Source organism: Trachemys scripta, chromosome 5 (genome assembly GCF_013100865.1).
Source record: "Trachemys scripta elegans isolate TJP31775 chromosome 5, CAS_Tse_1.0, whole genome shotgun sequence".
Taxonomy (NCBI): Eukaryota; Metazoa; Chordata; order Testudines; family Emydidae; genus Trachemys; species Trachemys scripta.
In genome coordinates, this window is record NC_048302.1 from 117,201,158 (window position 1) to 117,226,151 (window position 24,994).

The window sequence follows — 24,994 nt, forward strand, 5'->3', positions numbered from 1 at the left end:
AGGAAAAGACCCGCGAATGTTTGAATTTCATTTCCTGTTTGCTCAGCGTGGAGAGCACAGGTGACCACGCAGAGCTCATCAGCACAGGTAACCGTGATGGAGTCCCAGGATCGCAAAAGAGCTCCAGCATGGACCGAACGGGAGGTACGAGATCTGCTCGCCATATGGGGAGATGAAGCAGTGATCGCTGAACTCCGTAGCAGTAAAAGAAATGGAAAAGTATTAGAAAAGATCTCCAAGGCCATGAAGGACCGAGGCCATAACAGGGACACACAGCAGTGCCGCGTGAAAATTAAGGAGCTACGGCAAGTTTACCACAAAGCCAGAGAAGCAAACGGAAGGTCCGGGGCAGAGCCGCAAACTTGCCGCTACTACGCGGAGCTGCATGCGATCCTAGGGGGTGCAGCCACCACTACCCCAACTGTGTGCTATGACTCTCTCACTGGAGAAACACACAGGGAAGACGGTTCGGGGAACGAGGAAGATGACGATGGAGGTACTGTAGGTAGCTCACAGCAGCAAGGAAGCGGAGAAACCGGTTTCCCCAACAGCCAGGATATGTTTGTGACCCTGGACCTGGAACCAGTAACCCCCGAATTCACCCAAGACCCTCAGGGCACACAGGAGACCTCTGGTGAGTGTAACTTTGTAACTATTTGTAAACATTACAAAAAAAAAAGCAAGCGTGTTTAATGATTAATTTGCCCTGGTTGAAATTGGGTGATTTTATTAAGAGGACATTCAGAGGCGCCCGTTCCTGCTCTTCTGACCAGAAATGTTCCCCGCTGTTAACCACGCGGTGGGGGGAGGGGTGAAGTGATCATCCCAGAGAATCGTGTGTGTGGGGGAGGGGGGGTGGTTTACTTGTGTTTGTGCCGCATGTTAACCGGGAAACCACAGCCCCCTCCTTTTACATTGAAACCCCATTTTAAATGGACAACCCAATTCATCCTTGATATGGGAAATGCGCTGCTGTTTGCAACCTTTCCCGCATGTTAAGAAGGTTAAAAAAGCCAAAACACTGTGGCCTACCATGGCTGCCTGCAAGCCAAAATATGCAACCTTGTAATGAAAGAGTGTACCCATTGTTCTCTAAAATGTGTCTTTTTTAACCACCTCTCCCTTCTCCTCCACCAGCTGCAAATTTTTCTCCTTCGCAGAGGCTCGTGAACATTAGAAAGAGAAAACGGAGGACGAGGGACGATATGTTCACGGAGCTGCAGATGTCCTCCCACGCTGATAGAGCACAGCAGAATGCGTGGAGGCAGTCAATGTCGGACATGAGAAAAGCCCAATATGAACGAGAGGAGAGGTGGCGGGCTGAATCGCGGGATGAACAGAGCAAGTGGCGGGCTGAAGACGATAGGTGGCGTCAGCTTGCAGACAGACGGCAAGAGGCAATGCTCCATCTGCTGGCGCATCAAACCGATATGCTCGAGCGTATGGTTGAGTTGCAGGAAAGACAGCAGGAGCAGAGACCGCCGCTACAGCCCCTGTGTAACCAACAGCCCTCCTCCCCAAGTTCCATAGCCTCCTCACCAAGACGCCCAAGAACACGGTGGGGGGGCCTCCGTCCACCCAGTCACTCCACCCCAGATGATCGCCCAAGCATCAGAGGCTGGCCTTCAATAAGAGTTAAAGTTTTAAAATGCAGTGTGTCCTTTTCCATCCCTCCTCCCCCACCTATCCCAGGCTACCTTGGCAATTATCCCCCTACTTCTGTCAGGAACTAATAAAAAATGCATGAATGTGAAAAAACAATGACTTTATTGCCTCTGCAAGTGGGAGGGGAGGGTGGGGTGGGGTGGTTGGTTTACAGGGAGGTAGAGTGAACTGGGTCGGGGGGGTTTGGAGGGTTCATCAAGGAGAAACAAACAGAAGTTTCACACAGTAGCCTGGCCAGTCACAAAACTCGTTTTCAAAGCTTCTCTGATGCGCACCGCGTCCTGCTGTGCTCCTCTAACCGCCCTGGTGTCTGGCTGCGCGTAATCAGCGGCCAGGCGAGTTGCCTCAACCTCCCACCCCGCCATAAAGGTCTCCCCCTTACTCTCACAGATATTGTGGAGCGCACAGCAAGCAGCAATAACAATGGGGATATTCTTTTCGCTGAGGTCTGAGCGAGTCAGTAAGCTGCGCTACCGCGCTTTTAAACGTCCAAATGCACATTCCACCACCATTCAGCACTTGCTCAGCCTGTAGTTGAACAGGTCCTGACTCCTGTCCAGGCTGCCTGTGTACAGCTTCATGAGCCATGGCATTAAGGGGTAGGCTGGGTCCCCAAGGATCACGATAGGCATTTCAACATCCCCAATGGTCACTTTCTGGTCCGGGAAGAAAGTCCCTTCCTCCAGCTTTCGAAACAGAGCAGAGTTCCTGAAGACGCGAGCATCATGTACCTTTCCCGGCCATCCCACGTTGATGTTGGTGAAACGTCCCTTGTGATCCACCAGGGCTTGCAGCAGCATTGAAAAGTACCCCTTGCGGTTTACGTAGTCAGTGGCTTGGTGCTCCGGTGACAAGATAGGGATATGGGTTCCGTCTATGGCCCCACCACAGTTTGGGAATCCCATTTCAGCAAAACCATCCACTATTGACTGCACGTTGCCCAGAGTCACTACCCTTGCTATCACCACGTCTTTCATTGCCCTGGCAAATTGGATCACAGCAACCCCCACCGTAGATTTGCCCACTCCAAATTGATTCCCGACTGACCGGTAGCTGTCTGGCGTTGCAAGCTTCCACAGGGCTATCGCCACTCGCTTCTCAACTGTGAGGGCTGCTCTCATCTTGGTATCCTGGCGTTTCAGGGCAGGGGAAAGCAAGTCACAAAGTTCCATGAAAGTGCCCTTACGCATGCGAAAGTTTCTCAGCCACTGGGAATCGTCCCATACCTGCAGCACGATGCGGTCCCACCAGTCTGTGCTTGTTTCCCGGGCCCAGAATCGGCGTTCCATGGCATGAACCTGCCCCAGTGACACCATGATTTCCACATTGCTGGGGCCTGTGCCTTGTGAGAGGTCTATGTCCATGTCAATTTCCTCATCACTCTCGTCGCCGCGCTGCAATCGCCTCCTCGCCTGCTCCGGGTTTCGCCTTGGCATGTCCTGGCTCTGCATATACTCCAGGACAATGCGCGTGGTGTTCATAGTGCTCATAATTGCCGCGGTGATCTGAGCGGGCTCCATGATCCCAGTGCTAGCTATGGCGCCTGGTCAGAAAAAAGGCGCGAAAGTAGTATCTGATGGACCAGGAGAAGGAGGGAGGGCGGGAGGGCCGAGTGACGACATGGCGTACAGGTACAGGGAATTAAAATCAAGAAAGGTGGCTGTGCATCAGGGAGAAACACAAACAACTGTCACACAGAATGGTCCCCCCAAAGATTAAACTGAAAACCCTGGGCTTAGCAGGCCGTTGATTTCACGGAGGAAGGGGAAGCAAATGAATACAGAACAAATCTATTTTTTACATCTTAAGCTGGCAGCCGACGGTGCAGCATGAGTGATAGCCTCTCCAGTATGATGACGATGGTTACCAATCATAATATACCATCGTCTGCCAAAAGGCAAGGGATGCTGCTGGGTAGCAATGCAGCCCCACGTCTGCCAGCCCCACGTCCACCAGCACCCAGCATCGCCCTCGGCCTCTTCTGGGTGCTTAGCAGACAATATTGGGCAATTGGCAGAAAATAGTATATTACAACTGGTAGCCATCATCATCGAAACAGTAGCATGTCTGCCCAGGTGGCCATGATTGACAGCCACTCCAGTACGACGATGATGGATACCAGTCACAATATACCATCTCCTGGCAAGGGGCTGGTGCAATGCAGCCCTACGGCTGCCAGCCCCATGGCTATCACTCATGCTACACCGTCTACCGCCAAAAGGCAGTTAGCAGCTGCTGCTGTGTAGCAATGCAGTCCCACGTCTGCCGGCACCCAGAGGACATATGGTGACAGTGAGCTCAGCTGAGCTGAGCGGGCTACATGTTGTCTGCACAGGTAACCCAGGTAAAAAGGCGCGAATCTATTGTCTGCCGTTGCTGTGACGGGGGAGGGAGGGGCCTGACGACATGTACCCAGAACTGCCCGCGACACTGTTTTGCATCATCCGGGCATTGGGATCTCAACCCAGAATTCCAAGGGGCGGCGGAGACTGCGGGAACTGTGGGATAGCTGTGGGATAGCTACCCATAGTGCAATGCTCCGGAAGTCGACACTAGCCTTGTACTGTGGACGCGGTCCGCCGACTAGAGCACCTAGAGCATTTTATTGTGTGGACACACACAATCGGCTGTATACAACCGATTTCAATAAAACCGGCTTCTATAAATTCGAACTAATTTCGTAGTGTAGACATACCCTTAGAGACTAACAAATTTATTAGAGCATAAGCTTCAAAAAAAATTTTTTTCTCTTACTTAATTGGCCTCTCAGAGTTGGTAAGACAACTCCCACCTGTTCATGCTCTCTGTATGTGTGTATATATATATCTCCTCAATATATGTTCCACTCTATATGCATCCGAAGAAGTGGGCAGTAGCCCATGAAAGCTTATGCTCTAATAAATTTGTTAGTCTCTAAGGTGCCACAAGTACTCCTGTTCTTTTTGCGGATACAGACTAACATGGCTGCTACTCTGAAACCTGCTATTAAGCAAAGTAAGCAGTCATAGGATAAGACAGATCATCATCTTATGGATCAGTAACTGGTTACAAGATAGGAAACAAAGGGTAGAAATAAATGGTCAGTTTTTACAGTGGAGAGAGATAAATAGTGGGGTTCCCCAAGGATCTGTACTGGGACCATTTCTGTTTAACATATTCATAAATTATATGAAAAAGTAGTAAATATTGAGGTGGCAAAGTTTTCAGATGATACAAAATTACTCAAGATAGTTAAGTCCAAAGATGACTGCAAAGAGTTACAAAGGGATCTCACTAACCTGGGCAACAAAACAACAGATGAAATTAAATGTTGATAACTGCAAAGTAATGCACATGGGCAAACATAATACCAACTAGACATACAAAATGATGGGGGTCTAAATTAGCTGTTGCCACCCAAGAAAGAGATCTTGGAGTCATCATGGATAGTTCTCTGAAAAAAAATCTACTCAATGTGCAGCAGCAGTCAAAAAGGCTAACAAATGTTAGGAACCATTAGGAAAGGGGTATATAATAAGGCAGAAAATATCATAATGCCACTATATGAATCTATTGTACACTCACACCTGCATGCAGTTCTGGATGCTCCATCTCAACAAAGATATATTGGAATTGGAAAAAGTACAGAGAAGGGCAACAAAGATTATTAGGATTATGGAACAACTTCCATATGAAGACAGAATAAAAAGACTGGGACTGCACATCTTACAGAAGCAACTAAGGGGAGCCAAGGATATCATAGAAGTCTATAAAATGATGAACGATGTGGAGGCAATGAATAAGGAAGTGTTATTTAGCCCTTCACATAATCAAAGACCCAGGTTCACCCAATGAAATTAAAAGGCAGCAAATTTAAAAACAAACAAAAGGAAGTTCTTCACACAACACAGAGTCAAACTGAAACTTATTACCAGGCCAAAAATATAACCGGGTTAAAAAAATAATTAGGTAAGTCCAGGGAAGATCGGTTCATCAATGGCTAGTAGTTGGGTTGCCAACTCTCCAGGATGGACCTGGAATTTCCAGGAATTAAAGATTAATCTTTAATTAAAGATATCATGTGATGAAACTCCCAGGACTATGTCCAACCAAAATTGGCAACCCTAGCTATTAGCCAAGCTGGTCAGGGATACAACCCTATGCTCTGGGTGTCCCTAAACCTCTGACTGCCAGAAGCTGAGACTAGAGGACAAGGGCTGGATCTCTTGATAATTGCCCTGTTTTGTTCATGCTCTCTGAAGCATCTGGCACCAACCATTGTCAGAAGACCGAATATTGGACTAGACTAGGGGTCAGCAACCTTTCAGAAGTGGTGTGCCGAGTCTTCATTTATTCACTCTAATTTAATGTTTCACGTGCCAGTAATACAATTTAACGTTTTTAGAAGGTCTCTTTCTATAAGTCTATAATACATAACTAAACTATTGTTGTATGTAAAGTAAATAAGGTTTTTAAAATGTTTAAGAAGCTTCATTTAAAATTAAATTAAAACACAGAGCCCCCCCGGACCGGTGGCCAAGACCCAGGCAGTGTGAGTGTCACTGAAAATCAACTCGCATGCTGCCTTTGGCACGTGTGCCATAGGTTGCCTACCCTGGACTAGATGGACCATTGCTCTGACCCAGTATGGACATTTTTATGTTCTTATAACCATCCCGAGGATGAAGTGAAACACGGGTAAGATCCCTCAGCAGATCACTTTATCCACAGAATAATATAGGTGAGCCCTGCTAGAAAATTTAGCAATGATTCCAAACCTGGAGCCACCCAGATTGTCACCCACTATCTTTCCAAACAGCATGAAGAACAGCAGAGACAAAAGACACAGCCACTAAACACTCCTCCTGCCTCATACATATTTATGGTAATCCTTAATGAGCACCAGGGGATCATTATAGTTACAACCCACACATATTCCTCCTCTTTTTTCCCCTTCCACTTCAGGCTTCAAGGCACTGGCTTGTACAAACTTAGGTTTCCAAATAAATAATCAGAACTCCTACTGCTGCAGTCAAAGCATTAAGGCGATAAAACAAGAGGTGGGAAAGCAGATAAGGAATATCTGGGCAAGAAACAAGTTGCCAAAAATCCTGCTTATTCATCTACAGCTGGTGTTTGACTGACAGACTCACTGGAGTGTAATCCATTAGCACAGGGCAGATGGATAAGGCTTTTTTTTTTTTTTTTTTTTTTTTTAAGTTCAGCTTTATGCACTACCACAGATTTTAAAGAAAGTCTGCTTTTAAACACGTTCATAAAATCAGAAAAATCAAAGAGCTAGTGATGAAGAATTAACATTATAATCAATTATTTAACATAATATTAATTGTATAAATTAAGCCAGTTATAACAATGTGCTGCACAAATAAGAAATATCAGTAACTAAGAACAGAAATGTAAAGCATAATCCACATAAGTTTTTGAAGTTTTCCTCTAAAGATTTATTTTTCAAGCAAAAAAATGTTTTTTTCTCCCCAAAATATACTCTGAAAAGTCCAGACATATGGATCTCACGCCACCTTGCAGTCCAAACGAAATAGAAAGCCCAGCCCATGCTTATTTTTCAGTTCATTGTAGGAATTTTATTTCACTTTCCTTTCCAGATTCCACTATTCTTACCAATGAAGAAATCTGAGTTTCTTGCATTGCAGCGTCTCAGTTTATTTTGGTTCACAACATCTTGTCACCATGACGTTCCAAGTCTTGCTTCATAGCTCGTGCACTAACTCAGCTCCTATGTTGCGTCAACCCAGGGCCGGCTCCAGGCACCAGCGCAGCAAGCAGGTGCTTGGGGCGGCCAACGTTGAGGGGCGGCCCGTCCGGCTCTTCGGCGGCGGGAACCTCAGTCCCTCTTGGAGGGAAGGACCTGCCGCCGAATTTGCGGCTTTTTTTCCCCCCCGCCGCTTGGGGCCAGTCCTGGTCAAACCACAGAAGATAAGCAACTATTACAGTACCAGCAAACATGCTCAGGCAAGGAAGTCTCATATACTACAAAAGGTTGACAGAAATTGTGCGATAGAAGACAAAAGCTCTGCCCAAGACTCCAGATCTCAGTAGCAGATGGTGGCCAGATACACAACAAAGACTCAAGGGTATGGGTAATGCATGTTAAATAAAAGAAATTAAAGCATACAATACACCCCATAAGCTCATATGAACCCTGCTTGAGGGCTGCCTGCTTATCTGTTTTTAGGTCAGGATGTCTTTAAAATGTGTTACTCAAAGCACAAAAATGTCAGAAAGCAAATTAACTAATTCAATTGAAACACAAACAAATGTAACAATGGAGGGAGACATACACAGAAGGCAACCATAGGATTTTTCAGTGTCATGTTTCTATTTTTGTACTAAGCAGTCTAATTCTTGTAACAATACCTCAATCACCAGTAGCTAACACTTAAAACCTCTTTTACATTCATAGGCATGAATATTTTAAGTAGATTATCTTCCATGCAAACTAGGAATATTTTGTATTATTTGAATTTGACATTAAAGCTTCTCTGAGTATTTGTCTAGTTTGTTACTAAACTAAATGATAAAACCATGATGATTTTCATGATGATTTCGTGGGACCATATCCAAAAGTCCTTCCACCCACTTTTGATCAAGAAAGGGTGAAACAAAAAAACAAGTTAGGACTTCAAGGTATGAACCATAGTTTCTATCAAGAACGGAAAAAGCCCTAGAAAATACATAGAGGAAAAAAATGAACGTGAAAGACTGATTAAATGTATAGATCTTTTCTATCTCCAGTTTCCTATCTTCTCTGATATTTGGCAAATCTTATGTTGCCTGGGCTGTCAAATATAGCTGTCAGTATAACAGAAATTTAAAGCAGAGCCTTTTAAAAAGTACATAAATCCCCAAGAGGTTTCAACAAGTCCTCCAAAACAGCAAAGTCTCAAACTATATCAACATTGCACACAAAAGAATGATATAAAGGTTGCAAAGTTAAGCATTCAAAAGTTTGGAAATGCCTGAATTTAAAGTTGCCTGCGCAATCTTAATTTGTCCCACTTGTGCATTTGCAGTATGGTACTGTATTTAATTATATGAAATCCATACTTTATATAAACATATACTTTATTTTCCACAGAAACCCTGCCACACTCAGTGCACAGGATGATGCTGCTCGCTTAATGAGCAGCTATTCCATATTTTGTTTTCTCCTCATTATTCAGCTTGCAGCCCAGGCCTCATTTACTGCACACTATTCAAACCCTGCTCTAAAGACAGAATCAATTTTCTCATGGGTTTCTCTATGGCATTCATCACTACAGTATGTGAGTGCTTCACAAATACTAATGAATTTATTTTCACAATACTGTAAAATAGGAGGTATTATTATCCCCATTTTACAGATGGAGAATTGAGACAGAAAGATTAAGGTCAAAAGTTTCCATGAATTTTGGGTCTTTTAGATAGGTATGACACAGGGCATTTATGGTTTTACAGATCAAAACCAACATCTTAAAATCGACTCCAGAACCAAGACACAAGCAGTGCAGATCACAGAGAATTGGTTTAATGTACTTGCAGAAAAGATATGCCCAACTTAACAAGTGGGCCTCTGTGTTCTGCACCAGCTGCAGTGTCCTGGTGGATTTAAGACGTAGTCCCATGTAGCATGCACTGGAGTAGCCCAACACACACAGAGGGAACTCCTGGCAGCGGAGCAGGTTTCTGGGAAATGAAGCATTACTGGATGCAAGAACCCACCTTCATAGCCATGTACAAGAAAGAATGGAGGCAGAACCACTAAGCAAAACCCCCAATAGTCTACACTCCTCCTACACTGCAGCTTGGAACAATTGCTCTGCACGTCCCCCCACCCACCCACTTCACTGTGCACAGTTCCTCCAGCATCCAGATCACATACTTGGAGTGAACCCCCAGAGAGAAGACTTGTCCCACAGGAGTAACCATGAGCCAGTTCCTAATTGACAACAAGAAGTTTGTGCATTTCTACAAATTACCTATTTAAATTTGTATAAAGCAAGAAAGCAGTAACTGTGGTGCTGTTGATTTAAACTCCACGGTTCCTTGTATTCCTACCATCCGTACAATTAACTTCCCCTAGCCAGTTGTCTCTTGGGGTTTCTTTTTTCTCTCCTGCTTATGAACAGCATCACTGTGGGGTTTGGACAGTGCAAATTACCAAAATTTGCATTAAGATACATTTTACAATCTACGGGGAGAACGCAAAGGAAGTGAAATGAAGTATGTGCAGTAACTCAGAGCCCAGCTACTCTTCTAAGACAGTTTGTGCTGGGTGCATACCGCACGGCATTAAACTAAGACCAAATAGTTTAGAAAGCTTTACTTTGCAGGTCCACTGTGCTGGTAGCACAATGGACTGGAGTGGAGTAGGAACTCTGGCAGAATGGTTGTAGCGTCAGGTCTCTACGAGGTTTGGGTAAATCCCGACACCTAAAAATAAGTCCACATCAGATGTAATGTCTAGGCACAATGGCATAAACCAAGGATGGACCTTCGTTATTAACACTGAATTCCCTGGGCCAAATCCTCAAGACCAAAGACTAAGCTCTAAAAATGTGCTTGCAATTGCAGCTATTTGCTCACACACAAAAAACTGATGAACAGGTACATTTTGCAAGTGCATTTTTAGAAACCCGTTAAAAATCTGGCCCCAAGGGTCTAAACTATATTTGAAATTTCCTAAAAAAATAGGACAAATGACAGTTTTGAAAATGCATATTATATAGCGATTAGAAAAGAAGGTGAGACACTGGTGAAATCCGGGCTCCACTGATGTCAGTGGCAAATGATATTTTATCAAATAAACTCATTTTAAGGGCTTTAAAATAAACAAGGAGACTTTCTCACTTAAATACATATTCTCTTATATGACAAAAAGTCATTTGAGTATATGTAGACACTTAAGTGTTATTTACTCAGACCCAAAAAACTCCTAAGTTTTCAAATATCATCATCTTAACTGGAACTTGTACTGTCTGTAGAACATTTACATCTATGCTGAGCACAAGGGCCAAAACAGGCAATCCAAAAGATTGTATAGGAGAATCAATTGTCCAAAAATATGTGAAAAGTCCTACACAGTAATTCCTATGCCCAACTCTATCAAGACAGTAAACACTGTTACAGAGAGGTTATATTTCAAAAGAAAAAAGTGACTTCAGCATTTTGTGGCATATTGCATGCATGTAAGTGAAATATGAGACATGCTCTGAACCTGTTTTTCAACTGGGTTCTCTACAGTACACTGAAGGCAGGATAGAGCATGCCAGCAGCTATTCTCAGAGAGAATTTAATGGACAACAGCTGCAGTTTTATCTGCAATATGCTTATATTCAGAACTTCAGCAGAAATCTGCACATGATTTTTCTGTCTGTTGGATTTTTATTATATTGCTTTAAGTTATAACAACACGTGGCTGGCTGAAGATCTATCCAATCAGGCTTCTCCGCTTAACAAAAATTATAATATAGATCTTGAAAAATCATGTAAGTGCTATATGGCTTTAATTAGTCATATTTACAACGTTGTACTTAGGGGTGGAACCTGCAAACCTTTATGAAGTACAAATATGCTCTGCTATATTGTGCGAACAAATCAAGCTTTAATTCACCAATGTTGAATACAATTTTAGTTTTTGGCTGTCAAAATGTTCTTGAAGAGTTCTGGTTTCCAGAGGGAAGAGTTAGCTGAAAAAAATGCACATCCTTGAAAATCTGTTTGAAAACATTTTCAAAAATTACCTCAGCCTTCCTGAACATGAAGCTTTGACTATGGACTGGGGGAAAAAAAAAAAAAAAAAAACCTACCCAACCAACCAACCCCCACTAAAATATTTTTATACACTATCTAGGCAGATTGTGAGTGAACAAATAGTCATCAGAACTGCATAAAAAGTGTGTCCTCTTATCATAACTGTTAATTAAATGTGATGCTCCAGAACCTCAGTTGGTGTAAATCTCCATACTTTCATTGATTTCAATGGCATTAACCTAATTCACACCAGATGAGAATCTGATCCACTATTTTAATGATATATAGATGTCATTTGAATTGAGCATCAAGAATGAAAAATTAAATCAAATTTGTCTAAATGCTAACACAAAAACACTAGACGCTAATGGTAAAATCATCTTCCTCTCCTACTACTCCATCCACCTCTCCTCTCCTGGGTTCTTGTCTTTTACAACATCAGTTTCAAGCCCCATATTCTCCTCTACAAAATCCTACATAAAATCTGACCCCGTTGTTTTCGTTCCCCCCTGCTCCTCTTCCACTCCCTATATTGTATCAATTTCCTTTGCCTTATTATTCTCTAAGCTCCCTGCATTCTGTCATGCTGCCCCATATGTTTGGCAAGTCTTCCTTTTCTCTGCCCCCTTGAAATACCTCCTTAAACCCACTTCTTTCAGCACAATGATTTCACACTCTCTCTGCTCTAACAGTTGTGCCCTATCTGATCTTGCATCTGTTTTTCTTACCGACCTTTGGGTTAGATACTGCAAACCCTTTTCCAGTCCCTACTCACATAAATAGCTCCACTGACCTAAAAATCAAGCCAGGTTTGAAGAAAATCAGTGGTTTGTTATTTTAATTATTGACATTCAATACTTGATAATTTCACTCGTGGGCAAAAGGAGAAAAATACACAAAGAGCTGGATGTGTGTTCATCCCGCCAGGAGCAGAACAGGAGAGATATAAATCAGCTGTCAGGAAACAGTGACCTCATCATTTAATGTCCAGTAGTCTACTATAATTAAGGAAACTGACCTGCCCGTTGTGTCTGCTCCCTGCTTATTTAAAGCTGGTCCTTTCCAATTGTGCAAATTATTCTCCAGTGGTACAATGTTTCATAACACTGTAGAAATATGTCCAGAGATTCAGTGCTGCCAGAACTGACTTTGAAAATTATGCATGCAGCACTCCAACTAAGTGTCATTACTGTAAAAGAAACATCTATATGCTGCAACACACAAGTCCGTATGTGGTATCCTCTGACTTTGTTACATACATTCACCATGCTGTACTCTCAGGTAGGTTAACGTGATTTTGAATGCATTCACTAAGAGGGACACCAGTGGAGTCAATTTAGTATTTGTGAAAAGTGCTAGAATGATGGCCCTGGTGAAGGAGTCCTCTCCTCATCCACAGAATGATCACAGTACAGGCAGTGTGCAATTCCCACCACCTGCATGCCCCATCTTTGACCAATCTATTGGAGGTGTCTTCATGCTGATGCCATCCTTAGCTTCTTCTGAAACTGTCCACACGGCTGCCAACTGGGGTCAGTTGAGTTGATAGTTATTGTGAAGGTAAAAAAAAATGACCTGGCCAGCTGCATTCTATGACTGGGAGGACTGCATGCAATTCCCCTTGTCTGTGTCACGCTTTTATCAGTGGTGGCCGGGCTATCTGCAGATTAACAAGATCCTCACCAGGAATCGTGCATGCCACCTGTCTAGTACCTTAAGTCGCTGGATCGTTTCCTGAATAACATGCTCAACAATATTTGACAAAAAGGTGCTGTGCATCACTGAACAGTTCTTCCTATAATCCCAAGTAACATTAAAGGGGCAGTACTGCCAAATACACTTCCACCAAGATCTCAAATGCAAAAATCCCCACACCTTGCTGCTTTTTAAAGAAGTGGCTCAGTTTGTAACAGGTGAAGATTTTTTGTTCACATGTTTTGCTTTTCATGGACAAAAGAATCTCACTGAGGAAGCCTTGGATCTGTTGGTCTCAGAGTATTATCAGTGTGTCTACTTATATAAAAGCCATCCCATGGCATCATAACTAAAACAATACTTGTCATGTCCTCAGCAGTACACACATTAGCATGCACCAGCCTTCTGAAAACAGCCCCAGGCAGGACCCAGCTGGTTAGAGTCCTGATAGCAATCAGGACCCTGCTGGCTTAGCCAATCACTAGCCAAATTTATTACACAAAAGTAAGAGCTATCAATGGCAAACATTTGACTACTTCCCTCATCTCACCATCTGCTTCTTCTGCTGCTCACTTGAAAATTAATAAGGCTGTTATCTAAATCAGAAGCTAATGCTACATCTGTCTTCCTTAAAATTACAGATAATTACTAGACTGTGCACATAACTGCTCTTGCAATTAGCATGAGGGTTCAATAGCCTCTAATCTGACAGGACCATTTCCTTTCCTAAAGAAAAGGCTATAACGTTTCATCTGCAGTTGCAATCCCTGAATTAAATTGAATTGGTTCTTGAGATTCAGTTTCCCCCCACAATTTGCCCACAGAACAACAACAAAAAAAATCAACTGTACCAAAATTTAAATGTCTTTTGAAGGACATAATAAATGTGCCCCTTTCATACTTTTATAAAAAAAACCCTGAGGACTGCCACTGGGTGTATAAACGACATCTACAAGCCCAGCTCTTAGTGCCTGTTCTCACTCATGGCCAAATGAGATTGATTTTTGCCCTCTAAAGACTCATTCTTAACACTTTTCTATTTTCATCTGGCTTGAGCCAGAGCTAGATAGGCGTGACTGACTCGGCTTTTTGTTTTGTTTTGCACACACACACCCCACCCCCACAACGTGTCCCGATATTTTCTTTCCCTCATCTGGTCACCCTAGAGCTAGAGTAGGTAACGGGAAAGAGAAATCAAAGGTGTCTTAAAGAGCCCTAAAACTCCCTGATGTTAATATTTTCAAAGGATCCTAATTCTGTTTTCTTTAATCAGGTAAATCTACCAGAGGTCAAATATGATTTTTTCCCAAGTAAAGCCATGATGCTGTAGTCTTAACTTGCACTAGAAGAATTCATTTCACAAACTTTCAGGAAAACATTTCACAAACCTTCAGGAAAACAGTCTGAAGCAGAACACTGTAAACTTCTTCCCCAGTTACGTCCCACTTGAAACACCATTCAATCTGAAAGAGGCACTGTCAGGTAAAAAAAAAAAAAAAAAAATCTTATTTAAAAAGTCTGTCTGAATTAATAATATCTTAAAATATTAAGAAGTTTGAACTTCTCACCATTAATGAAGTCTGTTCATTTGTTGCACACCACACGAACACAGTAGTTCGTTTCACTTTCTCATCCTCAAATACTAGCGATATTTTACATTTTGGGTTGAAAGCCCCATGATGAAATGTTTATATCCAAACAAAAAAACTCTATTCACTGAAGTTTAAAAGCAATGCAATGAAAATGCTGCTGTTAACAATGGGGTCTCTAATTTAAAACGAATATTTTAAAAGTCACATTTTGGCTTTAAAACAACGAGCAGTCCGGTGGCCCCTTAAAGGCTAAGGGATTTATTTGGGCATAAGCTTTTTGTGGGTAAAAACCCACTTCTTCAGATGCACAGATTGAAAATTACAGATGCAGGCATAAATATACTGATACCTAATGAGAGGGAGCTGGGAGTTTTGTAAGGTAACTCCCTTCTCTTCGTGTGTCAGTATATTTATGCCTGCATCTGTAATTTGCATTCCATGCATCTGAAGAAGTGGGCTTTTTACCCACGAAAGCTTATGCCCAAATAAATCTGTTAGTCTTTAAAGTGCCACCAGACTCTTCGTTGTTTTTGTGGATACAGACTAACACGGCTACCCTTCTGATTATGGCTTTAAACTACTTAGCATCCAGCTAACTGTTAAAAGATAATAAAGTAAGTGGAATGGGACAGAAGGCTCCACTGTGCCCTAGATCTTCTGCAGTGTTGTCCTCCTTTTTATACTGGTTTTATAGGGTTACATACTGGCAATAGAATAATGAAAGTTCCTTAGCCTTATACAATACTAATACCTGCCAGTCAAACACTGGTAGGCTGAAGGACAAAGACAGGACAGGTCAGTGAAAGAAAGGATTGCTATATTTCAGGAGATTTACCATACAAGGGATATGTTTTGAAGAAGCTAGACTACCACTGGAGTAGGAGTAAGGGGAGTAAGGAAAGATGGGTAATTTGGAGTCTGTTAACCTTGACAATATCCCTTTAAAGAAAAAACGTCTGTCACTGTAAGCTTGCTTGTTTATATGAATGATGCAAACACACATTTGTGGCAAAAGATTTTTCCATGGTTTCTATTTTGTGCTAGCTTGCCATGATTGTGCTTTTTCTTAATTGTTTGTTAATAGCATGCAAAGTGAACAGATGTACATCAAGTCAAGCTCTCCCTTCATTCCAGATGTGGGAGTGATGGAAAATGACAAATGGACAAATCAAGAAAGGAATTACAAAGAAGGCATTAATTCTAGAAAACAACCTTTACCCTCTTTAAGAGGGAAGATGAAAAAGTGCAGCAGATATTAATCGCATATAACATTTCTGTAATGTCTTACATTTTAAAAGTGCTGTACAAACATTAACTGCTTCATCCTTTTAAGGCCCTTTGGAGGACGGAAAGTATAACTATCCTTGTTTTACAGATGGGGAAAGTGAAGCAGACATGTTATGTCCAAACTCTTCCATATCCTGGTGCCCAAAGCTAGGCACTTAAGGTGGGAATTTCAAACATGCTCAGCCTTTGCCTAACAGTTCCAACTGAAATCAGTCATAAAATTATACTAACCAATCATCAAAAGCATCTGTGGCTCCTTCTGAAAACTGGGCCATTTTTATCTATTTTAAACTTTTGGCCCCCACGGTTGAATATTACGAGAAGTCGTCCTAAGGGTCTTAACTGGAAAGTGTTACTTTTTTGCAAAAATATTTTTAAGTAAGCTTCTGATAGAATATAGAAGGGAATTATATATCCCTGCTACAAAATTCTGTAAATTGATTTAAAATCCTACAGAATGTAATGAAGATCATTTTAAAATAATCATTTCTATAGAACTCTTTTGATTCAGTTCTTGTCAAATGTCACTAAACTTCACCAGAGCCACATGCCAGTGATTCAATGGCAGAACCAAGGTAAAAATGCAGCTGTTTTAGCTACCCGTGTGCAGTCAAGCCATAAAGCCACACTGCCTCCAATCACGAGAGAAGTCACATGCTGAGGGCCACACTGGCAGCTTTCTCACACCATGAAGGGCCACACCTAATTTGAATGAAATGGACTGCAGTTACCTGCATGCCAAATAGGGAAGTGTGAGATCATGGGGACAACAGACCTCAGCACACAGACAATGCCCCATAGGCAACACTCGGCATAATGCTCCATTCAAACAGCCTGCAGAACTAGATGCACTGCCCTGCATTCCACTCCTGGACTTGACTGAGCAATTTGTGAGTAAGAGAACTGGATTTCAAGCCAAGTCAATGATCATCTGCAGCCTGGATTAATTAAAATTACTTCAATTTCACTTTTTTTCGTGCATACAGTAAGAAGAAATGTTTCAGATAAAAATTTTAAGCGCTAGTATTCCTCTCCCCCACCACCACCACCACCACCAATAATGGAATACTGTTCGTGCCAGGGCACATTCGCATCATATGTGGAGGGAGTAAGATGGCTGGCACTATTCTTGTTAGCAACAAAGATAGTTGCACAACTCATTTCCCAGGCACCAAGATGAAAATATATCCTACTATGTAAGCCAAGCTTTTGATTCTGGAACAAGAGTGGTAGGAGAGATTAAATAGAATAAAAAGAGTCATGAGACTCAACGGAAAAAAAATAACTGAAATGTTTGTGAAAAAATTCCAAATAAAAGTTCTCAATTTCACTGTGGAAACTGGAAAGGACAAATTTTGAAATGGATGGAAAAGTGTATGGGGTCTTAAAATGCTTTGTAATAGGCTGGTTCAATATTTTGAAAATTCTTAAGTACTTGTTTTACAAAGCACCTCAAACATTAGCCCTCACAACATCCTTGCAAGAGGAGCATTATTACCCTAATTTTACAGATGGGGAAAACAGAAGCAGAAAGTTGCCCCAACCATTAAAGCAGGGGTAGGCAACCTATGGCACGCGTGCCAAAGGCAGCATGCGAGCTGATTTTCAGTGACACTCACACTGCCTGGGTCCTGGCCACCGGTCCGGGGAGGCTCTGCATTGTAATTTAATTTTAAATGAAGCTTCTTAAACATTTTAAAAACTTTATTTACTTTACATACAACAATTGTTTAGTTATATATTATAGATTTATAGAAAGAGACCTTCTAAAAACGTTAACATGTATTACTGGCATGTGAAACCTAAAATTAGAGTGAATAAACGAAGACTTGGCACACCACTTCTGAAAGGTTGCTTACCCCTGGTCTAGATAATTAATCCTGCCACGAGTGCAGGGGACTGGACTAGATGATCTCCCGAGGTCCCTTCCAGTTCTATGATTCTATATCAGTCAATGTCAGGCACAGGATTGGAACTCAGAGATACTTAATTGTACACCGCCCAACTCCATCCTCTACATCATCCATTTTCTTTTTAAGAAAGAATTACTATGAGATTCCTCAAGAAGCAGCTAGCCACTCTAACTGATAGCAATATGGACACCTAACAAATTAATTGCTTTTAGTATTCTTACAATAATACCATCTAGTTCATATATAGTGCTTTTCATCCATAGATCTCCAAGTGCTTTATAAAAGGAGGTCAGTATCTTTATCCTCATTTTACAGATTGGAAAACTGAGGAACAGGGTGGGAAATGGCTTGCCCATGGTTATTCACTAAAGCAGTTGTAAAGCTTTTATGAAAAGGTCCATAAAATCCAAGTCCAGTGCTTTAGCCACGAGGTTGCATTGCCTCCGGGCCAAATGGAGGGACTTCACTCCTCCAACCTCTATGGCATCTCTCATACTATATAGCTTCTCTCAGATCTGCCATGTTGATCTGCACTATTATATCCATTTTGGAAAATAACAAGTTTCTCACAGGTTGTCTCCAATCAGCTTGACACACACTTCATCTGATCTGCAACCAACTAGCAGCAATACCAAAATACATCCTCCTCATTGTGAAAGTGAGTATCATAACCTTCATGAAAGTCAAAGCATTCCCACGCTGCAGTCAAGAAACGGGCCAGACTGGTTTTCCCCAGGAGGCTCCTGTAAGCCTCCAGAACTCCTTTAGAGAAAAAGGCACTCAGCTGCAAGACTAAGGCACTGCAAATCCAGTGGAGCAATAAAACCAACAGAACCTCCCTCTTTATTTCACAAATAAATGACCATAGTTCACTAATGAACTATGTCAGAAAAAGAGGAAGACAGAAGACTAGAATGTTGGTGGTGCAAAACCCTTTTCAAAATCACACTGACAACTGCACCAGAATTCTTGCATGTACCATATACTTGCTTAATTAGAAGTTGCAGAGTGTCAACTTCTCTAAGAAATATGTATAATGAGACATTTGAGTGTCTAGAAACACAGTTAATGTGAGTAAGACTCTAGTCTGAACTTCCTCAGTGAGAAATCAAAACAAGACACCATTCATTCTTTCAGTAATGTCAGGACTTTTCCCGGTGTAAAAAAGAAATGAAGACGTCACCTTTTATGATAAAGTTTTAGTATTCAGGGAGAACTTATGAAAAAAACAAGACCAATCCTCATTTACAGGATATATTTCTAAGACATATAACAAAGAGAGAGGGTCACAAAAGGTGCAAGCGTTTGGGTTTAAACTGTTCGGCCCAGGAAATGGTGAGCTTTTTCTAAACGAACAAATAAATGTCTTGAAGCCTCCCCACTTTAAAGTAAACAACATAGAGCTAAGTAATTTAAGAACATCAAGGAGAACAAAAACAAAGAACAGAGAAAGAGACTGGGAGGCAACATGGAGGTACAAATCTTAAAAACGCTGAGTCTGTGGAGAGGGAAGATGGGGTGAAAGTTCACAAGTGGCTTTCAAAGGCTGCTTTTTATAATGGCACTTGGACAGCATCCACATAAAGCACACATACCTTTAGCCATGGGTCTCCCCAACGCTGTTTTGAGAGCTGTTCCTCAAGCTGACAGTGAGGTCAGTCTTCCACAAAACACAAGAGTGGATACACTCCAAGCCCCGAAAAAGTTTATAATCTAAACATTCTCTTAGCAAAATATCCTCCTGCAAATTGTTTCATTTTGTCCCCCTTTATTTATTTTGGCCTTTTGGAAAAGTATGTTATACTCATGGATGCAAAAGTCTCTGGGTAGCCAGAATTGACTCAGGCTTGCAGGCTCGGGCTCCAAGCTGCAAAATTGCTGTTTAGACATTTGGGCAGGAGCCCAAGGTATGGGACCCTGCAACAGTGGAATGTCCCAGAGCTTGGGCTCTAGCCCGAGTCCAACCATCTACACAGAAATGTTTAGTCCTGCAGCCGGAGTCAGTTGACCCGGACCAGCTGCGGGTATATTATCCCTGTGTAGACATCCCCTAATATTATAATAAGCCCATGGCCATCTATAGTAGCCACTAAGCTGCACACTAGAGTTAACAAGTTAACTTTGCAGCAGCAGCTGGAGGGATGGAGGAGGAGCACCTGAGTTCTAAAAGCACAATGCGCTTGAACTAACATGTTAGCAAGTTGGCATCTCTCATAGTTAAATAGTTCTGATGCTCTCCAGTAGAAGACAGTGAAATACACATACACGCTCGACAGATGAGTACAATATTTTACACTCTTATAGCACTTTCCAGCCACGGATCTCAAAGTGCTTCAAATTCATATGATGAACTTAGCTTCACAACCCCTGTGAAGAAGACACGTTTTCCCATCTGTAAAACAACAGAGATGTCGGGTGATTTGCCCAAGGTCACTTAACGGAAAGGGTGTCAAAGCAGGGAACAGAATATTGATCTCTTGATAAGTAGTTGTGTGCGCTAAGCACTAGAACATTTCAGACTATTTTAGTGTTCAGGAAAGTCAGCAGGCTCACAGCCTCGGTGGCAGAGGTTCTCAATACAAGGAAGACACTGAACTGATTTTTTGCAACGACCTGCTAATGTATCTCTTCCTTGTTCTGGAAAGAGACCGAAATTCACTCTCCATGCCAGCATCACTTTTGTTGAGAATATTAGCAAAGGTGTCAATTTGTAACAGTGGTAATTTTTATAACTTCCTCTAGAGCCTGAACTATTAATTCATAATACAAAGACCCATGTAACAGCCTTTATATAGCAATAATTTTCAGTCACTACTGACTGGACCAATCGTTAACCAGTGAGGTGGAGGCTGAAAGGCTCTCGAACTCATAATCAATGTCCCAGCAATATCTGTTTCTGCTTTCAAGGCTATTGGTCTTTCTGATGCGGGACATTTCATTTTCACTCAAATTGTTCAGATGCAACAAGAAGGATTAGAAAAAGATGCTCTGGAAACTTACCATATGAGTAGGGCCCTATCAAATTCACGGTCCATTTTGGTCAATTTCACAGTCATAGGATTTTAAAAATCGTAAATTTCATGATTTCAGCTATTTAAATCTGAAATATCATGGTGTTGTAACTGTAGGGGTCCTGACCCAAAAGGGAGCTGTGCGGGTATGTTGCAAAGTTATTGAAAGGGGGTCGCAGTATTACCACCCTTACTTCTGTGCTGCTGCCTTTAGAGCTAGGCCCTCGGCTAGCAGCCGCTGCTCTCTGGCAAGCCAGCTCTGAAAGCAACGCAGAAGTAAGGGTGACAATACTGCGACCCCCTACAATAACTCTGCAACAACCTCCCCCACAGTCCCCTTTTGGATCAGGACCCCCAGTTTGAGAAACGCTTGACTCCCCCGTGAAATCTGTATAGTATAGGGTAAATCTGTATAGTATAGAGTAAAAGCACACAAAAGACCAGATTTCATAGGGGGAAACCAGATTTCATGGTCCGTGACGTGTTTTTCCATGGCCATGAATTTGCTAGGGCCCTCCATATGAGTAAAAAGGAAATTATCTGCTTCTTGGCAACTTCTCTTATTTAGGGAGGTCTTTTATTTATTTATTTTTTGAAATACTGAATCTCTCATTAAAACAAACACTCACATTACTCATCTCCAGAAGGAAGTGTGACTTTTCAGGGGGCAAAAAAGTCTTTCCTTGTCAGACTGTTTCTAATCAGACCCCACGAGAACGAGTAGGATAAAAGTGAGATTCATTAGATTAAAATCATCTGTCACAAGATAAATTCCAAGTTTTTCCCAAGTTAACACCTTGCCCTCTGAAGCAGAAATTCAATTCAATCAAGTCAAATATTTCCTGAAAATATATAAATACAAATATTTTTCTTTTTAAAAAGTGCTTTATATGCTTAATTAGTGTGTTTATACAAAATAGAATTTATTTCTTTTGAAGGGTACAAAAATAAATGTTCTGATACCATTTGGGGCTATTTTGCCATTTATAACAGTAATACATTTTTGCTTTTAAAAAACAGCTTTAGTTTTAAGTATCTCAATACCACTAGGAAGTAGATAGATAACTATTAGCCCATTTTACAGAAAGCAAAGCAGAAGAAACAAAGGGTTGTATCCTGCACCATGTCATGCATATTTTGAGAAACTGAGCACTTTCCATTCAGTAATGAAGGTGCTCAGCACTTTCCAGGACAAAGCTCCAGTGTCAAAATTCTCAACCCCGAATGCCCAAAGTTTGACACCAAACTTCACAAGGGCTGGTTTTCAGAGACGCTGTGTACCCACATTTCAGTTGCAGGTCCACAACCCCTCTGAAAACCAGGCCCAATCTGCTTAATTCTAAACATCAGAGTTTTAAAAGTTCGGCCTAAGTAAGCTGCTGAAGGTTATGCAGTGAGCTGGCATCACAGCTAGGAAGACAATCCAGCTCTCCTGAGTCCCAGTCGTGGACTTCATCCAGGAGGCCTTCCTTCCTCTTGGGTTATACTTTATTAGGCACTTCACCTTTGGTTGAGTACTTTCTAAATAAAATAAAAATATTATTTTGAACAATATAGAATTAATGACAATGACACAGTGTGGCTAAACATTAAAAAAAAATCTTCAGGATGTCAAAATAACATATATAAGATCTTGCCACCCCATCCTCCTCTGAGACATGCAGCACCATGTTGCTTTACACCAATATCTACTGTTTTAGTAAAACCGAGATTTAAACGGAATGTTCTTCTTATAAAATCCACCTGTGACTGAAGTTCTGTAGGGGTTGCATTTAAAATAAGGGGCTACTCAATTGAGCAAAAAAGTAGAATGTAGATTCTCTCTAGCAACATATTCTTTTCAGATCTGTAGGCCTTGAGTCTTGAACTGACAGGACACAGGCAGACTGCTGCACCCAAATGGAGCCTTATTGAAGTCAGTGGTGAAGTACTTTGCCACATGCTGTAATTTACAGGATCAGGCCTAAATTTAATAGACTCATGGAAATGGAGAAGGGACTTCAACAGGTCATCTATTCTAGCCTACTGCTCTAAAGCAGCACCAAGTAACCTATCCATGACAGGTGTTTGTCCAACCTTCTTCTTAAAAAACCTCCAAGGATGAGGATTCCACAACCTTCTCTGGAAGCCTATTCCAGTGCCTAACTACCCTTATACATAGAATATTTTTCCTAATATCTAACCTACATCTCTTTTGCTGCTTCTTGTCCTACCTTCAGTGGACATAGAGAACAACTGATCACAGCCTTCTATAAAATAATAGCTTTTAATGTATTTGAAGATTGAAGATTGTTGATTGTTATCAGGAAGATTGTTATCAGGTCCCCCCTGCCCTTAGTCTTCTTTTCTCAAGATTAAACATACCCAGTTTTTTTAAACCTTTCCTCGTAGGTCAGGTTTTCTAAACATTTTATCATTTTTGTTGCCCTCCACTGTACTCCCTCCAATTTGTCCACATCTTTCCTCAAGTGTGGCTCCCAGAAACAGACACAGTACTCCAGCTGAGGCGTCACCAATGCTGAGCAGAGTGGGACAATTACCTCCTGTGTCCTTTCCCAGGTCTGAAGAAGAGCTCTGTGTGACTCGAAAGCTTGTCCGTCTCACCAACAGAAATTGGTCCAATAAAAGATATTACCTCACCCACCTTGTCTCGCTAAACTATTTTTTGTGAATACTTCCTAAGCAAACTCATGCCACAAAAGAGAACTGGCAGCCACCCTGAAGGGATGATACTTATTTGCCTCTGATAGCAAGAGGTTGGAGGAAAAAAAGAGAATATAATTAAACACAGAAGAAACCATGTGATTGATTTCTGGTTGCCAACACTCAATATGACCTTCTCAAGGGCTGGCAGGGGTCATTGGCACCACTGCTCGGAAGCCGCATTTTTCTCCTTTTGGGCTCAATTCATCAAAGCACTTAGGGCTTCCGAGGGGTAGCCGTGTTAGTCTGTGTCAGCAAAAACAACGAGCAATCCTTGTGGCACATTAGAGACTAACAAATGTATTTGGACATAAACCCACCTAAGCTTATGCCCAGATAAATTTGTTAGCCTCTAAGGTATCACAAGGATTCTGCGTTGTTTTCACTTAGGGTTTGTGAATAGTCTGCTCACATTCTTAAAAAGTTAAGCATATGCTTAAATGCTTTGCTGAATTGGTCCAGAGTGCTCAGCTCCTGGCAGGATAGAGCCCTTATTCGCCTTGCCCCTTAGAAGGCAAGATCATGCCCTGGATGCATCTACCTTCAACCGACTAGATGAGATCACTTGAGAGCAATGACACACATGCACAGAGACACACACATGCACACCCTTCCCTACGGCTTAATGCGCTGTCTCTACATCACCCCATTAGCCTATAGATTGAACTCTAAAGCCCCACTCTGAAAAATTCCTCAGCAGACACATATAAATCCATTTCTTCCTCTACCATCTATTATTATAAAAGACCACATTCAATTAAGTGGTCTACACAGCAAAGAATTTAACATTTTTCTACAACCACAATGGCAAGTGCAGGCGTTGTTTAATCCAATAGCAATGACTGTGTTGTGAATTTCACAGAAAGAGATTCTCTTTTCCCACAGAAGCTCAGGCACCCTAGACGTAATTAAGCCCTTAGCTGAATATTCTGCAGTTCTCAGCAATTGTTCTGGGGCTTTTCTGAGGACGAAAACCTTCTTGGCTGTCACAGTGAAAATAAAAGCAAAATTTTTTCACAATAAATTTGGAAACGGTGTCACTCCCCTCATTAGAATAAAATACAAATAATTACGAAACAGAGCTAAAGAGGGTTAATTTTCAGGCACCATTCAGACTTTCTAACGTAGTATTAGCAAGGCACAAGATTTGCTTTCATAGATTAACATTGGATGTGGTTTTGGATGCTCAGATTGTTCTGTCCATTTAGAATCTACTGATCAATCTCTCTTCTCTCCCTTTCTCTCCCCCCCACTCTCCAGTGTTAGCCAACACACAAGTAAGTTGAATCTACCTTTTCCCGATTGGATCCTGGTAACAACATTCATCCAATAGTCTGATCTCTTCCCCCCCCCCCTTGCCAAAGTTAAGTTTTTACTT

General features: G+C 41.8%; 1 protein-coding gene across 1 annotated transcript in view; it reads right to left on the reverse strand.

The window, feature by feature from the left end:
• Nucleotides 1-24,994, reverse strand: part of AFAP1 (actin filament associated protein 1) — a 175,715-nt gene that overhangs the window by 108,418 nt on the left and 42,303 nt on the right. Inside the window, 1 exon segment of the mRNA XM_034771556.1 lies at nucleotides 14,499-14,585. Coding sequence (XP_034627447.1) covers nucleotides 14,499-14,568 — 70 coding nt within the window. The 5' untranslated portion in view covers nucleotides 14,569-14,585.